Genomic DNA, 17,671 nt, shown 5'->3' with positions numbered 1-17,671 from the left:
TTTCACTGTTGTTAAGGTTGTAGATACTCATCACTAAGAGTATTTTAAATCAGATCTGACAAATCCCCAGTGAATGTACACTATGGGGCGGTCCCAAATTGATATGGAGATGCACTGGAAGAACTAATGTCTTTTCATTCTTTAATGGCTAGGATTCTTCTCGCCCACAGGCAAATAAGCAATTGCTTTAACTGTTCACCCATGCTCTGGTGAGCGATTTTGCCATACTCCATGGCTTTGTTTTGGTTTTATGTTATTTTTTCTCCATGGTTTTCTTCATAAGTCATTTTAATTTGTTCTCAGTGTTATCTTATGAAATTTAGAGCTCATTCTACTAATAAAAATATTTTGTTATTAAGCTGTTAAAACATGTTTTATTGAAAAATCAATGCAGAAAGTTTTAATATCAGTTTTGGCCCCCACTTCCCTCTGTGTCTCGTTGTGGAGCTGGGCTTTGTGTAAGCTCACCACATGCACAAATAACTAAAATAAATTGTTTTCATCCTTTTCTTACTCATTGTGCAAGGAATTTAAATCAATAATGTCTGCCTTCTTTCTAGCTTACTGGTGCGTATATAAATGCAGCTGTATTATTTTGCACAGTATCGTAAATTGGAGTCCTGGCATGAAAGAAAAATGAACAAAAGTGAAACAGAATTATATTCTGTGATAAAAATGAAATATAACTCTAAGCTCAATTAAAACTGGCTGGACCAAGACCGTCTTGGTCCACATATGAAGTTTGTGGATGATAGGCATCTTATTTGCCAGAGGGAAAGCTCCAGAATGCTTGGTGTTGGCAGGGCAGTAGCTTCTGTTTTAACATGATAACATGACTATTGCTGTTGGGGCAGATTAGCTCTCAACCCTCTCAAAGATAATAGAATTCACATTAATCTCCATCTCGTCTGTGTCTTTTTTGAGTCTTGGCTCTTGCATGAAGTCTGATTATATTACTATGCAATTTGTAGGTTTCCCCGTAACTCACTATTGCTTTGAAGATCCCAGCTATTTTCCAGTATGGGATCTTGCAAGTCAGAGGCAGATCTAGAATGATGAAATGACATTGCAGTGGGGATTAAATTTGCTTTGATTTCTTAGTTAGGCCCCGGCCTATGTGTAGTATATGATAGTGGTAGGTTTGTTGGGATGAGGGGGGAGGGCTGCTATCCTTTGTGTTGTAGGAAACACGGCGTAGCTGGAGCTGATTTTGAAGCTCCCAACACAGGAATGGTGACAGGCTTGCAAATGGAAATGGAAACTAAAAAGTGTTGTTGTTTTTTAAAAAAAATTCTGATTAAAAATGTGTATTGGCAGGGATGTACCTACCAGATGCTTACTTTAACAAATAATCAGCCTATCATCCACCACTTGGGGGCTTTTCTATAAAATAAAAAGTGATAATTGCAATATAATAAAACAGTTTGAATAGACATAAAAGCTTTGTTTGGTGAAAACTGTAAACAGGTTCCAAGGAAGTATATATTTAAAGAAGTGTCTTTGAATTCTGAAAACATCTGTAATAAATATTGCAAAAACCAAACAAATAGTTTAACACAGTGGGTGTCAAATCTCCAGTCTTGAGGCCCAAAGTCTGTTTCTTGCAGAGCAGGCTCCAGAAGGCTTTAACCTCTGATGATGGGGTGGAGGGAGATGAAGCTGCCTGAAGCTGTTAGGGAAAACAGCACATGAAAAAATGGAAAGCACAGTGGGAGAAAAGGGAGATAAATGTTGGTTTCCTATACTGATACTATTTATATATGTTATTTCCCAGTGGGAAGGAATACTGCTAACAATAAAATAGAATCATATAATTGCTAAGTTGGAAGGGATCCCGAGGTTCATCTAGTCCAACCCAGCATTGCAGGAATCTCAACTAGATCACAGTAGGCCTCAGTCTGCCCCAGAATAGTGATCAATAGGCTGGGCCTAGCTTGAAATATAACCCCTGCTTTTCAGTTGCTGTCCAAGATGCTATTTCCCAACTTGGCTGGAAGTAACTATGACCACCCAGGCCCAGAACAGGGTTCTCTTGTGACAGTAAATATTTACTTACTTATATTTAAATATTTACATGTATAATCCATACTATCTATCTATAGTATGGATACCACCCTTCATCTGAGGATCACAGCATGATTTGCAATATAAAAATACAAAAATATGTAATATAGTAACAAAGAAAACCAATAACACACACACACACACAAATAGAGAGAGAGAGATAGGCCATAGATTGTTTAAATAGCCAAAGATCTGGTTGTAGAGGAACATTTTCGTCAGGTGCCTAAACATATGTAATGAAGGCGCCAGGTGAGTCTCCCTGGGGAGAGCATTATACAAATGAGGAGCCACCACAAAAAAGGCCCATTCTTATGTTGCCACCCTTTGGACCTCTCGTTTAGGCGGAACACGAAGAAGAGCCTCAGGTGATGATTGCAGTGTTTGGGTCAGTTCATATGGGGTGAGGCAGTCTTGAGCCATTAAAGCTTTATAGATCAAAGCCAGCACTTTGAATTGGGCCCAGAAATAGTCCAGCTGCAGTCCGACCAGGATTGGTATTATGTGTACAAACCATCTTGCCCCGGTGAGCAACCTGGCTATCAACACTGTCCCACTTAAACAGGACAACTGAAAAAGTCTCCAGTCCTAGCACATGGGACTGCATAGCTGATAAGATTTCAAAACTATTCAGTATTGTATTTAGCGTTTCTTCTGCTTAGGGAGCTAGAAGGTACCAAAGGTTCCCATTCAAAAAGGAAGAACACTTAGAGAAGTTTATCTGTTGACAAGGCAAATAGAATCAGGGTGTAAGTATAGCAAAGAATCAAAGTGTTAGGAATCACTAGGTTGTTCTTATCTTTAGTTATTGTAATCTGCATTGTACTATTGTGGTGCCATTTACAGTTGACAGTGGTAATATTGTACTGTAAATGTTTTAATTAATGTCATAAGATGCTAGTGTACCTTGTTTTTATTTCATTTTTTACATTAATGTAAAATATTAGTGTACATGGTTTGGAATCCATGGCTGGGTTTTCGGTCTTTGTGAGGATCTGTCTGAAATATCCTTCCTTTGGCACCTTGATATATGACCGTCCCAGTTGCATAATGCCTTCAAGGTGCTGTGGGGAAGCAGTCTTTTCCTTCCTCTGCGGCGTTTTCTCTGATGTGGTTCAGGTTATTAGCTATATGTATTACGTAAGTTTTCAAAGCTGGCTGTGAATGTCTTTGTGATAGTTTAATAAAGATTGAGATCAGTAGTGGTTAATAGGACTAGACAAATAAATACTCCCAGATAAAGAGAACAGTGCTTGAAAAACTATGAAAGACTGACCCAAGTATATCTACAGAATGGAGTATGAGTAGTGCTAAGCAAATGAAGCTGGCAGATGTGGTTGGGTTGCAAGCCTAGCCTTGCTTGTGGCACTTTGGAACACAAACTTTTACTACATTTGAAAAAGTTTAATAAGTTTGTCTCTGACTTCAATGACTTTGGGAATAATTGTGGGTTTTATGGTACATGAGCACATATGTTCCTAGTATGGCACCAGCAAGTCATCACTAGTCAAGAAAGGATTTACTCAAGGATATTAATCCTTTTTAGGATCTGTACAGAATATACTTTGGCATTTTGAATTTAATTTTTTAGAAAACTTTACGGACAAGCTAGGGGAATACATCTTTATGCATTGTGCTAGATATTTTGTGTCAGTGTAGACATTTTGAATGGATAATAGGATGTGGTGTTAATGGCTTTTTTTCTCTGTTGGTCTTAGCTCCTCAGATAGAAGGATATTCCCAGTTGTATGGGCTTTAAATAATGAATGCACATAACATAATGGTTGTATCCAGTGGTGGCTTTTCACTAGTACCCCACTCACACAAGGCAGAGAACCCAATTTCCTCCCAAAATATGAATTTCTGTTGTACAGTGATGCTCCCCTCTCTGTTATTTCTGGAATATTTGTATTATAGGTGGGACACTATCCAGGGCAAAATCTAAAATGAAAATTTAACTTCAGTTCTATTCGCTACCTATATATGCCGTTCAGTATTGTCTCAGACAATGAAAATGTCTGTCATGTATAGATTCTGCTAAGACTTCCTCAAAGAATGACCTCTCTCTTCCTGCACATGCAGTCAGGCTTTTCACTGCATTTGGGGATAAGTTATGCTGTGATACCTTAGCTGGCCTTCAGCTTTATTAAAGATGGTGGTTTAAATATTTATACAGGTTGAGATGGAGCCCATATAATCAGAAGTGCAGTTGCTGTGGTAACTGTGATCCTGAGAGATTGCTTTGCTTTCTTACAGCTTTAAATCTTAAGAAAGAAAGAAATCTATGATTTGTTAATTTGTGTTGGTGTTGATAACTCAGGATCAGGTTTAAATCCAAACCTTTAAAGGTATAGAGCAACCATTTTACAAAAGGTATATAAGTAACAGGTTACAATTATTATGTGGCCAATATTCTTTTTGTATTTGTCAATAAAACCTTGAAAGGAGAGGAATTAAGGCAGAAATTACTGCCCCAATAGCTACAATTATAAAGGTTGTGATATGTAGCCCCTAAGAGTTAAGTATGGTAACTTGGGAGTTTTTGGTGATAAAATGGCAGACACAAAATCCAGTTTGTTTGACTCACATAGCAAGTGGCTGTTTAAAAGTACTTCATTCTCCTCAGGCCTAGCAGAAACATTAGCTGCTCAACCACAATGCTTTTTCTTAGAATGTAAAGACATATCCATTGATTGTGAGAGAGGACGAGCAATTAGAAAATGAACTTGGGAAACAATGTTGCGCCTGTGATAGAGAAATGTCAACTGCCTCCATTCCCACACTGGCTAGTAGAAATGTGTCGTAATTTGGTTAGACTTGCTCTGCAAATAGTAACTTCACAAGGCATGTAGATCTGTCATGCAACAGAAAAACAGTCTGACAAGAGATTCTTTGTTGCTACTTACCTCCATCTTTTTTGGAAAGCTCAAGTTTAAAATAGCATATGAGATCCCCTTCTTTACCTTTCTTGGTGTCTAAAGTCCTATAATGGCAGGGAACATATTAGGTGCTCAATGCTATCACATTCTTATTTGTTTAATATTACTTCCCCCCCTGTTGCTGCTCTTAACTATTTGAGGAAAAACAATTGATAAAAGGTGACACAGCTGGCATTTCTTATACAGGATTAGCTTGATTCTTTTTCTTTCTTCACAGGCCTCCAGAACTAGCATCAAAGTATGCTAACATCTCAGAGGGGGTTTGCAAGCCTGGATATGCATCTGCACTCATGACTGCCATCTTCCCAAAGTAAGTTACCTGTGCCTTCAGGTTTGTGCATTACAGACCTTTACTCCTACCATAATATTTTCCCCTGTTTGTGGTACGATGATGATGACGATGATTAAGGTAATATCGTAATTACAGATTTGGGGGACTATATTCTTAGTGATTTATCAGGGACGTATGTTACAGTAACATAAAATAAGCTAGTTTTGTGAAGCCATAATCAAAGCCACTTAACACATTTTGAAAGATTTCAAACATCATCTCCTCATGTCATTAAAAGTTACTACCTAATTTATGGGCAAAATCAACATATTTCATAATCTAAAACTGTACCTTGAAACAGGAGGACAAACAGTACCGATTAATTCCAAAATATAAATTTCACTGGTCATACATGCATAATTTCTTATCATATTTGCCATCCTTTACAGCATTTAATAATATGCAACTGTGTCTGAATATTCATGTATTGTTTCTCTTCCTTTCCCATTTCCCTTTTTTATGCATTCCATCTTTTTAGATTGCCTAGAATTGCACTGATAAAGATAGGTTGATTTGTACCCACAAGACTGACCCTCCCAGCAGGCAGAGTGAGGGAACTGCCCCAAGTACCTAATTTGTAGGTGTTATGAAAGGCTAGTTACTTACCGTAATCTTTTTTGTATGCTAACTGCTAGTGAAGGGGAGATGTGCTTGTGGGTGCCAAATGACTTTGAATTGAAGAGGAGCTGCCTTGTCCACCATCCAGTCCAATTTAGGTTCTTAGAAGCATATGTGATTCTTCACTTGATTTTGCAGTCATCAAGTAGTTTGTATATGCATGTGTGTGTCTGCCTTGCTTATAAAGTAAGTTGTTTCTTGGATAAAAATAGAACCATGTTATAGTATGATGACGCTGGTGATTCTCAAATATATGTGAATATCTGACAGCATGCAAGAGATTTCAGGAGCTGAAAGGCAGAAACCAGTATTCACTGTTTGGCTTTAAATGGCTTGTTGCTGTGTCCTTGTTCATTGAAAAGATCATTCTAAATTGGAGGCCTTTGCTCATCTGAGAGTTGGATTGCTGAATAGCTTTTGACCTTTCTTTGGGAAGAGGGGTCTGGCTTTCCACATTTAATACAAGGGCCTCCAGTCCTACGGAATATGCCTGTGGTATACAGTGCACAATGCGACAAAGCCCTTCCTAACCCTGAGGATTTTCTGCTCACAAACAAGCTGCAGTTATGTACCAGTGTACAAGCCCTGCTTGCCTGCCTGCCTGCCTGCCATTTTGTAGTTCACAGTTGTGTGGAAATAACAAAGAGCATTCACATCATAAGTCAAGAGCTTCTGGTCTGCTGTTTTAAAAGGAGACAAAACATGTATAACTCATTATGAAGTTGTTCCAGTAGCATTTCTCAGTGTACGTGTGGATTTATTGAGAGATGAATTCAACAAAGTATGGGTAATGTTGGGTTTTATAATGTGACTTCAGGACTATATTCACTGTGTATCAGCAGTGAATAATGTACAGATGTGTAGGTTCAAAAGATGGTGGTCACTTTTATATCCAGTTTTGAGTATAATTCAGTAAAATGTAATCTGGTTGCTATGAAAAGGGGCTCTGGAGTTCTGTGCTAAAAAATTATATTCTGCTGTTAGGGTACACTAGACAGACTTTGAAAATGTGTGTCCAGTTGCCTGATGTGCATGGGAGATTGCAGAGTGAAATCCTGCTGGCAGTATGTGTCTGCTTTGCTGCAGGGTTAGAAACTGAGATATGAAAGCTAGGAGCTAAACCTAGGTTATGGGCGCAACAATGGAATGTCTAGACAGACTTCTTTTATAACAAGAATACAAAGATGAAAATGAATGAACTGCAGCTAAAATATTTTGGTCTAGTCCCTGCAGGGTATTATGATATATTCCCTTAAAGGATGAGCAGCGTCTACTAGCATTTGGGTTTGAGCTTTCAGAAAGGAAATCAATAGAGTAGCCACTTAGGGGTCAGTTCATATTTTCATGAGGCACTATAAGATACTTGCTTGATTGCAGGTGCCACTTCTGAAAGGTGGATGTTGCAGAATATTCTGGGAGACTGAATTTTTGAGGGCATGTTTTACACAAGATGAAGCTTGCCTTGTACATTCCATGGACACTAAGGAGAGATGTAGTTTTGCCTTATCTGTATATTGTTCCTCTTGTTCCTCTTGATGGATATGGGACAGTCTGGCACAATGGTCATTGGAGCCTCTCTGTTGTCTTACTTAGGAGTGAGAGTAGGCAGGGACACCAGGGGTCGTCCCCCTGTCATGTCCCCTCATTATTCTTCCTCTGTTCTTAGTTACCTGTTTAGTTTTCAAGTTTGCTAAGGTACTGTTAGGTTGGCAGATGCTTGGAGAATGACATTGCTCAGGCACAGGTGTGCCAACTTGGCCCCGTGAAGAAGAAGAGGAAGAAGAGTTTGGATTTGGTATCCCGCTTTATCAGTACCCTAGGGAGTCTCAAAGCGGCTAACATTCTCCTTTCCCTTCCCTTCCTCTCCCACAACAAACACTCTGTGAGGTGAGTGGGGCTGAGAGACTTCAAAGAAGTGTGACTGTCCCAAGGTCACCCAGCAGCTGTATGTGGAGGAGCGGAGATGCGAACCCGGTTCCCCAGATTATGAGTCTATCACTCTTAACCACTACACCACACTGGCTCTCCATGACTGTGGGTGCCCAGGGTTGTGGATGCCATGCAGCGTGCATGGCCCTGCCATGGACCTTGTGGATGCCCGGGCCCTTCATGGGGAATTTTGTGGGTGCTCAGGCACCCAGGACCCCAGGGAGTTGGTACCTATGTTCAGGCATACTTTGCAGGGAGCCCATCTTTCCAGAAGAAGACCAAAATGGAGAAAGGCCCTTTCTGTCTGCACATTGCCTCACATCCATATATGGCCAAGTTCCTGTTTCTCAACTATAGATGCTGTAAGGCTGCTGCAATCTGGCTGTGACGTTTGTTCTTGATGATAGTTCAGTATGTGTTGGAAAAGACAAATGATGCTGAAATTTGTCATGGTGGGGCCTTAGTTCTGGGGGAGCTAATTTATGGTGAGCAATTATTTTAATTATTGCATTTTGGAAACTTCCATATGTATTAGGTATCACATTTAAATTAAAACCTGGAACATTTCAAAATGATATATATGAAATGTTTCTGTGTTTCTTCACACATTGGTTTTCATTATGTGCCCGTGGCAGCTTCACAAAATGTGATCTCTTTTCCTTCAGTTCAGTTTCAGCAAGTATCTTTTTTTTTTAAGCGTGAGGTGACAGGCTTGTTGCTTTAAAGCCCCAGTTAAGTTCAAAGGCTCCAGTTGTCCTTGCAAATTAACTCAACTCCTCTCCACTGAGATAGCAGTATCTGCTGTAGATATTAATTCTTTCAGTTAATATAAAATGTTCAGCTTAATACTATCGCCTATTTTACCAAAGCCTTAGTAATTTTAAAAGGGAGGGAGGGTGTGTCCATTCATGAATTAGTCTGTTTTGACAGTTTTATACTGATTATGTTGCATAGTAATCTTCCTTGCATGACCCTTGCTCCCTCCCTCCCCCCTCTTGTGATTCTAGGACTCGTTTTCTGCTTTTTCTGCTTTTCTACCTTCTGCAGTATAGAAGGATTTAATTAACAGTGATGCCCCCTCTAGTAATTAGTGCACGGTATCCTTATTTGATGACTATACTAGTGAGAGAGCCAAGGAATATGAAATACTCTCTTTTCCAGGTTGATGAATTAGTGGAGATTTACAGTTTTACTGGCTGAGAATTCCTGGTTCTCAAAAAAGGGAAAGCAAACACAGTACCTGTTTATATCAGCCAACTAATGCTTAAAATGCTAGAAAAATACTTTTGAGTTGCATAATGCTCTTCATTAGGATGATAAACAACCACTGATATTAATGATCATGGTGTTGTTGTTTTATCTAGTTTTTACTCAGCAGTGCTGGCAGACTATTTAATACCAAGCTAGAGAAAATAATTGAAGCATACATTTAACTAGAAGACAAATAGTCCATGTTGTTAAGGGTTCACGTTTGCAGAAGTCAAACCCTGACTTAGCCATGAGGTTTACTGGGAAGTATGACCCAGTCACACTGACACACTCACAGCACCCAAATGACATATCCCTGCATTTGTATGACTATTACATGAGAATGCACCCAACAACTACCATCTAGATCTTATCTATCTCCCTAGACTGAAACATAAAAATCATGGGAAGCAAAAATCTGAGACTTTTATTATTCAGACCATAGAGACAGATGTGTTCTGTGATTTGATGGCAGTTAGGGGCTGATCCTGTGTTTAAAAAAAGAAAGTTATGCACATTCAATCTAGTCAATCGGAGTAGCACAGACCACTGCTGAAGAATGACTTAAATATAGCCAGGAAGAGGATAAAGGAAATTCGGGGGTGGGGTAAAAACAACAGCAGCTATTGCAGGTACCGAGTGGATCATGGATTCATTATTTTTTCCTTCTGTAATAAGAGGATAAGAAAAATGATATTGGGTCCGGCCAAAGGCCTATCTAGTCCTGTTCTCACAATGGCCAACCAAATGCCTATGGGAAGACTGAAAACAAAATTTGAGTACAATAGTGCTCTCCTCACTTATGATTCCCAGCAATTGTTATTCAGAGGTACACTTCCTCTAACACTTCTTCTAACATATTAATAGCCATGAATTTGTCTAATACACTTTAATAGCCATGTAATCATCAGAACCATCACCACGTCTTCAGCTTCTGGTTATTGAACATCACCACCATAAGTCCTAAATATTGATGCAGTTGAAAAGACATGAATCGCTTTTGTATTGAGAGAGACACCCTGCAGCTTTGTGTTATTATCTGCTGCACACTTGCAATAGTTCCTCAATCATTTTCTCTCCCCCTCTCCAAATAATTAGTTAATTAGTTGGGCTGGAATTAATCATTGCTCTAATACGATTTTTCCATCAGTACATGCATTTCTGCTCTTCCCCCTGTGCTTTCTTCTGGAGGTTCTCTTGACCCCCAGAGCCAGTGTGGAGGAGGGAACCTCTATTGCTCTAACTCCTACAGGTGCAACTATTGAATTGAATCAAACCTGGCCCTAAATAAAACAAACCATCTTTCAAGTTGATTAGCCCAGCCTAGATTAATAAGTGACAGATCGTTTTACTCCTCATAACTTTTTATCATGCTGAAGCGTTGAGGCTGCTGTTGCCACAAAACAATGTGGGTGGGCAAATGAGGAATAATCCTCTCTGTTCCATCCTCCCCACTCTGTGCCGAAGAGGCCTGGTGAGCCCAGTTCTGCCGCTGCCTACAAGCAAAAGTAAGTGGGTGGACAGGCTAGGAAGAGGAAGCCCAGACAAATGGAGAATGTCTTCCATTTTCCATCCACTGCCACTTCCTCACAGAATACCCTCCCCCCCTTATCCGATTAAGATCCAAAATAGAAGGTAGGACATCCAATCAGAAGTAATGGCAGAAGCAAGTGTGCTCGCATTAAAAGAAGTGAGCAAGTCCAAACAAAGTAATGAGGGACTGTTTGCAGTGGAAGGGAGAAAAGAAGTCCCTTCTCTCTTGTTTGGAATTAAGGGACTTTCCATGGGTGCCAGAGGGGAGACTATGGACACACTTGTGCCTGTGGTTGCCACAATGGCACTCCCTCTCCAGCCAATTAGACCTCCTTCCAAGCATCTTACGTTCCATTTTGACTTGCTTTTTTACTCAGCACTCAGAACCTATTAAGCAGTTGGAAAGCTATGACACACTGGAAAATGTTTATAATGCAAATTAATGGAATCTATTATTTTGTTCAGTATTGGGATGTAAATGAAGGGGTTTTTTTAGTATAAATATTACAAACTCTATGAATAGGTGCAGGACATCTAATATCTGGAGAAAGTTGTTTACAGGTTGCAGTTGGGAGGCTTCTTATGCTAAGCTCTGTGGAGATTGAACGATGCTTTTTCTCTGAAAATGTTACAGCGTTTGGATATGGATGTTCTCAGAAGTGCCTACTATGGGCTTTGTTTAGTCTGGAGAGCATATACCACAGCAGAAACCATTAAGGGAGTCTCCAGTTTTATTGGGCTTTCCACTGACACTTGTGGTCATAACTGAGAAATTTGCAAATAACAGTGACAGAAGGCTGATGGCTACCTTAGACTGAAGTCATAACTTGGAATGGAATTTTCTCGGCTCCTGAGCCATTGTCTCCTTGTACTGAAGTTTAATACAGGCACATTTCCTCCCTTTTCTGTGCTTAATGCTACTTAATCTCTGTGTTCAGTCAAACTAATCACATTAAATCCCCAGATGAAAGATGCAATTATAGCTGGACATGTTCAAAATATGTTCTGTTGTGTTATGGTAAATGGAAGTTCAGAGCACCACAAAATTCCATGCTGCTGTTCTAAAGTGTTGTGAACTGCTTACCAACATTTCATCACACCCAGTTTATTCCTTGTTCCTAGGTTTTCCATAATTATTTTGTGATTTCAAACGAGGCCTGCAAAGAGTTTGCCCGAGGCTTGAGGCGGGAGTCTTGTGCATGACAGCGTAAGACCAGCAAGCCCCTAGCAGTACCCCCACCCCACCCTGGCCAGCTTAGCCCTCTAAGGCCTGGGGCTACCCCCCCCCCGGCTTGGGCCTGTGTCAAACTGTTCCTGAAAAGACTAGGAAACTTGACAAGGAAAAGACAGCAATTCTATGAACATTTACCTGAGAGCTAGTCCCGTTGAATACAGTGGGACTTCCTTCCAAGTAAATATTCACATGGTGCAAGCACGTATTGACTGATTAATAGAACAGATAGCACCGTGTTACATAAACCAGGTCATTTTTTTTTACAATCTGTTTTGTCAGTCTTGTGTTAGGAGTAAGATTCATACACATAATCTCAGTAATAGTGTTTATGCCCATATTACAGAAAGAGGGCTGAGCCTGAGGGTAATGGCTTGCTTAAGGGCTCAGTGAATTCAAGACTCAGGTGAGATTTCCTGGGTATTAAGCCATTATTTTGAACAGCAACTTCTACTCAACATCTAAAGACATGGTTATTCTCACTTGAAGAGTGATCATGCCCTGTAGTTTACATCACTTGTGGTATACCATGCTTTGTTTGTGAGAGTGAGGAACATAACTGGAGACAAGGCCAGGATCAGCAGAACTGATAAAAATAGCACAAAATATACTCAGAGGGGAATCTGCCTGTTTATTTCTAGAGCCTGGACTTTTGCCTAGTGGTGAGAGTATCTAGACAATAAAACTGCTAGGTTTGTTCAGCACATTTCCATGTTAGTTCCAGAGAAAGAGAGAGAAAATTAGGCAAAGTGTTCAACTCTTTTTGTGGAATACAGAGGGGTCTTGGATTCGTGGCTTATTTTGACACTGATCAATTTTAATTAGAATGGAGGCGAAAGATAGTTATTGCCTGTAAGAAAAGACTATAAAAATCTACACACCTCAAGATCAACAAAGCAAGCACCAAGCATGTATCTGTGGGGGGAGCATTCCACAAGTAGTACACCGCTACATTTCGGCCAGTCTAGCAGTTTGAAAGCACACCAGTGCAAGTAGATAAATAGGTACCGCGGCGACGGGAAGGTAGATGGCATTTCCATGCGCTCTGGTTTCCATCACAGTGTTCTGTTGTGCCAGAAGTGATTTAGTTATGCTGGCCACATGACCCGGAAAGCTGTCTCTGAACAAATGCTGGCTCCCTCAGCCTGAAGTGAGATGAGCACCGCACCCCAAAGTCACCTTTGACTGTACTTAACCGTCCAGGGGTCCTTTACTTTTTCCTTTACCTTACACCACTACTAAAGGCCCATTATTTGGTCGCCCCCCCCCTTTAACCTCTGAATGCAAAGGTATCTGAAATACCTAGTTGGTGTTCTTTGTCTTGGGAGACAATGGGAGAGTGTGCCTTTGGAGGTTAAGTCAAACTGTTGGAAGGTTACAGCACCTGCTGTGGCTGTAGAGACTGATACGGGACCAACATGTTTTGTTGCAGCTGGGGCAGATGAAGGTGTCTGGTGCTGGTACTGGTGCTGCTGCAGATGCACGATAGCATCATTCCTCCTCTATGCTATGGATGTACAACCTGACTGTCTCTAGGCACTGCGGTTGTTTGTCAGCCTTCGTGTCACATTTGCATGCATCTTTGTAATGCAAGATTGGTCTGCCAATTTCCCTGGTGCCTTAAGCCACATCCTCAGGACCTCTGAATATCATCTGGAAAAGTGGGCAGGTTCATATGGGAACAAAGGGTGGTATTCACCTAACCAGCCCTGTCAGTGGAAGCCTTTGCAATGACTTCTGCTTGCACTAAGGAGCTTCCTCCATCTCTGAACTCCATGCCCCCAGAATTGACTTGGGAGGGTTCTGGAAAACCTCCATAACAGAGTGTTTTGGGGGAGGCAAGGGGGAATTGTTGCATCTGGCAATGCTTGCACAGATGGAAGCATTAGTAGAGCATAATGTTGAATTCCACCTAGTCCTTTTTACAGTGAATATGAATTCATTTCCTACTGTAACTATCCAAAACGCTGTGATTCTAATGATTTCATATCTACTTCAGTAATTATGACTTGATTTTGAAATCCAGTTTCTTGTTGTATATAATGGTTTTTCCTGTGATGCAGGTGATGGAATATTTCACAGTGATGGAATATTAAGTAATGAAAGCTTTCTAGGATGAAGAATATCAGGTAAATGAGAAGAAATGCTTCTAGAGATCTCCAGAGGGCAAATGAAATACAAGAGTTCCTGTTTTTTATGAGTTGTAAAACTACAAGGGGAGAAATCCCAGGTAACACAAACAGATAATACAAATTGCTGGTGATAGCAAAGACAAAGCCTAGAAGTTTGGGTCGTCTTTGGGTTTGTGATAATTCACCTGGTACTATTTTTCCCCCCATTATCTACTTAGTGTACAAATGAATAAAAGCGAATGATGTTGGGATATTGTTTTCACAATGTGGTATACATGCCTTTGGAGAGTATGCAGTATAAAGTGCCGAAAGGGTTGTTTTGTCCCTTAGTCTGAAGTGTAAGATGATGCCTTAGAACCTAGTATAAGGCAAGAGTTGGCTTGAGTTATGGTTTGTTTTGTTGGATCTGTACCCTGCTGTCCCCAAGAACTTTTTTGAATTTATCTGGGGCAAGGCCACATAGATTAATATGCTCTGATGAAGAGAGACATTCTAAGGAGAATAGCAGCTGGTTGAATGTTATATTTTCAGAACAATTGATTTGATTGAATTGATTTATTATACTTCTGTGCTGCTTTTCATTCAAATGAACCCTAAAGCAGCTTACAAACAATAAGAATAGCATGATACAACATAATAGAATATCACAAATACAGCATAAATCATATGGAATAATTAACAAATCTGTGAAATCAATACAGCGTTATTAACAACATTAACAAAATAGCCAAAAAATAAACTAAGCACTGTTAAATTCATATGCACACTCCCCACACCCCCATGACTCATAATTGTTCACTGTTCAGCTCATTAAAATACACATCCACATAATGCCCGTGGCAGCAACTCCCTTCTGAAGGTTTTTCAGGCTGGAGGTGGGGCAGCACAGGTGAAACCAGCCACCCCCTAATGACAAACAGTCTCTCTTCCCTCACAGTTCTTACTCTGGAAACAGCTCCCTTATGAGAGCTCCTAGGGCTGTAGGGTGGGGCAAGGCAGGTGGAAAAAGCCATTACCTGCTGGCCATTGGCCAACAGAAAGCAGACCATGGAAAAACCAATTTGTTCTGATACAGCGCTAAACTGGGTTTTCCTAGGGGAAGGTGGTGGGGCAAATGGAAGTGTGGATGAGCCCTCAGATGTGTTTATAGCTCCCTGACCAAAGGAGCTCTTCATTATCTCACTAATGCCTCTGATCCCAAACTTCTTCAGAAGATATGAAGGAAACGTGGTGATCATCCCAGCAACACCTCAGTGACCTGGTAGCAGTTCATGTAACTTTTTTAAATTAACACTGTTCATTATATTATTGCAATCTTATGGTTAGTGAATACTCAATGTGTACTCCATAAAGCAGAGCTGACCACTGCAGATTTGAGCAGAGGGAAAACATAATTTCACTCTTTTTCCTTTCCTGCATTCAGCTCTCCTTGCAGACTTGTGTTTACCCATTAATCGCCACCCAAAGACTTTTATTCCAATTGTGCTTACTGATTCTGTAATTTCATATGATGTAAGGCTGATACACATTTCAAAATAATTGTATTTGCAGGATGGGCTTAAGCTTTAAAGTAACACATTTTTCCCCCTTTGATATTTGCTTTCTCCTTCTAGTCTAGGTTCAGCAACAGTATAAAAAGTATGGGGAAAGCTTATAAGTAAAGAATAACAGAAGCAGGATACTTCCCTGGTTAGAGAAGCTGGCTTACCTGTTCATTGAGTTTTATTGTTCCAAAATCCCTGCCTGTGAAGATTTTTAATCTAGGAGAATTGGGAAAAGTTCTGACTGGTCCGACTGCTGTTGCATTCCAGGTTAAATGACTACATGTGTCTAATTTTGATTTCCTTCTAAATCATTAGGGACATCACTCCTCTGAACCTCTACTTGATACAGTTGAAATTGGATGCCTTGCCTGTCAACAGAAATGTAGTCCGTTAATAGTGTTGAATTTATTTGTTTTAATTAAATGACTATTAAAATCATGAAAGAGGCCTTGTGTTTGGGAGAGAGTGTTTCACATCCTATAAACACATTGCAAACTCTTCCCAGAAGTGGTAGAGAGCTGATATGTATGCAAGGCCATGAGAGACTTCAGAGCTGCCTTCTGCGCATGTGTGCTCTGAGCTTTGTCCCACTGCTTGCTGCACAAAAGCAACCTATTCTTTTCTGTTCTTACATTGCAGCCCAAGTACTTTGGACAGCGACCTTTATGTTTCTCTTAACCTTTGTTTGAAGGGTGTGTGTGTGAAATTTGTCCTTTAGATTTCGGGTGGCTTTAGGTTTAGGTTTAGTGCTGACAAATACCCTGAGAAGAGTACTGAAAGCTGGTGCAGCTGTTTTCTCTTGCAGTGTAGTTTAGTCTCCCTGGCTGCCCATTCAGCTTCTCTTCAAATGTTATGAAGATTTTTTTCCGTGTTTCTTGTACAGAGGGTGGATAGATTCTTTTCTACATCCTTAAAGTGACCTAGCAATCTGGCACATCAGAACAGGTGCTGGCAGATTATTTGCTCTTGATTTATGTTCAACAGTCTATGTGTGGATTAGGCGACTATAGTGAAGTGCTAGACTATTTTTGTTTTGTTTTTATTTTATTATAATTGTCAAGGACTGAATATGTTCTAGTTGACAGAAAAGGTGTCTAACTTCTAGGAAACTTACAGTTGCTGGAGAAAAGTGGTAGAACTCTTCAGCCAGCTTTTGTTTCGAAAGAATCTACATCTTCACAAGAGATGAAATACTGTTTGTAAAATTGGGCTCTTTCTCCCTCTGGGCTATTTTTGTTCCCCAGGGAAGCTTGGACTATGATTGGGACTACACATTACTACATACCAGATCAAATAGTCTGATTTCCACACATTTCCAGGAAAGAAAAGCTTGTTTATATGAGCACAAGGTTTAAGAACAGGATTCAGTGTACACTGGAATAAATCTGTAACTCACTTCCGATGATCTGCTCTTGATTGTTCTCATGGATCTATGTGTTTGCAGCTGTGAAATCCTTCATAACCTCCTTGGTAAAACATTGATTTGATGAGATAGATTTGGGACTTATTAGTGAATACACAAGGTATGGACTACTTATGTCGAGATCAGTCTGTAATTGTAATGTGTTCTTTGTACCGTGGTGTGTGTTGTGTGTGTATACATAGGTGTATGGAAAAGACCAGTAAAATGCTATCAATGTTGTATTCTTAATTCAGCTGTATGGTTCCTTTCCAAATAAGTCATTAACTTCTGTTAAGCCATTGCCTTCATGAAGCAAAATTATTCCTTGTCTTGGTAACCTGCTTGCCCCACTGAATTGAATTAGCCAGTTTTTCCCATCAAAATTAATTGCTCTCGGTTTATTATAGAGATTGTTTGCCCTCTTCCAAGGACTGTTTGTTCCCAACAGTGTGTTTTAGGATCTGTTTGTATATGCTGGAAGCTTTTTCAGCTTATTTTTTTGAAGGTCACCTTGGGTTCAGAAAAGTTTAGAGTGGTAGCAGCTAAAATAGACTCAAGTAAATTCAATAAGATACAGAAAGTGGTTGATCTGTAGAATTCTTTCCTCTCTCTCTTCAGATTTCATTGCCAAAATATGTTTAAATTGACAAATGATGCAGCCAGTCTCTTAGGAGATGCATTTTCGACCCCCCCCTGTTCTGCT

General features: G+C 40.0%; 1 protein-coding gene across 13 annotated transcripts in view; it reads left to right on the top strand.

Moving 5' to 3' along the window:
* ST3GAL3 (ST3 beta-galactoside alpha-2,3-sialyltransferase 3) overlaps window positions 1–17,671 on the top strand; it is a 179,318-nt gene that overhangs the window by 61,721 nt on the left and 99,926 nt on the right. For all 13 annotated transcript variants that reach the window (XR_014549472.1, XR_014549473.1, XR_014549474.1 and 10 more), the window contains one exon: window positions 5,218–5,310. Coding sequence is in view for 10 of the 13 variants with exons in the window: in XM_083619930.1 (XP_083476056.1) it covers window positions 5,218–5,310 (93 nt within the window). In the remaining 3 variants the exon portion in view is untranslated. The remainder of the gene's footprint in view (window positions 1–5,217; window positions 5,311–17,671) is intronic.

The sequence above is a fragment of the Podarcis filfolensis genome (genome assembly GCF_964270895.1).
Source record: "Podarcis filfolensis genome assembly, chromosome: 6".
Classification (NCBI taxonomy): domain Eukaryota; kingdom Metazoa; phylum Chordata; class Lepidosauria; order Squamata; family Lacertidae; genus Podarcis; species Podarcis filfolensis.
Note: the sequence above shows the minus strand (reverse complement) of the source record. Positions and strands in the feature narration are given on the sequence as shown.